We start from the raw sequence: 479 nt of genomic DNA, 5'->3' as shown, positions 1-479 counted from the left end.
GAAGAAGAAAACGAAAAAGACGAAGAAGATCAAGAAGACGAAGAAGACAACGAAGAAAAGATGAAGAAGATGAAGAAGAAAACGAAGAAGACGAAGAAGAAGACGAAGAAGACGAAGAAGACGAAGAAGAAGGCGAATGCGTTGAAGAAGGCGAAGTAGACGAAGAAGACGAATAAGACGAAATTGAAGAAGAAGACGAAGACGAAGAAGAAAAAGATGAAGACGAAGAAGAAGAAGAAGAAGAAGATGAAGAAGAAGAAGACGAAGAAGAAGAAGAAAACAAAGAAGAAGAAGACAAAGAAGACGATGAAGAAGATAAAGAGGATGACGAAGGAGACGAAGACGAAAAAGAAGATGAAGAAGACGAAGAAGACTAAGACGTTGAAGAAGGCGAAGACGAAGAAGAGAGAGAAGAAGAATACGAATAAGTTGAAGAAGAAGGAGAAGAACACGAAGAAAACGAAGAAGACGAAGAAGAT

The 479-nt window shown here is 38.6% G+C and overlaps 1 protein-coding gene across 1 annotated transcript; it reads left to right on the top strand.

Annotated features, from left to right (window-relative positions):
- Positions 1–189: 189 nt before the first annotated feature.
- LOC103914298 (high mobility group protein B1-like) lies at positions 190–254 on the top strand (the record flags this gene model as incomplete). The annotated part of the gene is made up of 1 exon (XM_009320917.1): positions 190–254. A coding segment is annotated over one exon (65 nt), but the record flags the coding sequence as incomplete, so codon positions are not given.
- Between the last annotated feature and the right edge of the window lie 225 nt (positions 255–479).

The sequence above is a fragment of the Pygoscelis adeliae genome, unplaced genomic scaffold (assembly GCF_000699105.1).
Source record: "Pygoscelis adeliae isolate BGI_AS28 unplaced genomic scaffold, ASM69910v1 Scaffold940, whole genome shotgun sequence".
NCBI classification, from domain to species: domain Eukaryota; kingdom Metazoa; phylum Chordata; class Aves; order Sphenisciformes; family Spheniscidae; genus Pygoscelis; species Pygoscelis adeliae.
Note: the sequence above shows the minus strand (reverse complement) of the source record. Positions and strands in the feature narration are given on the sequence as shown.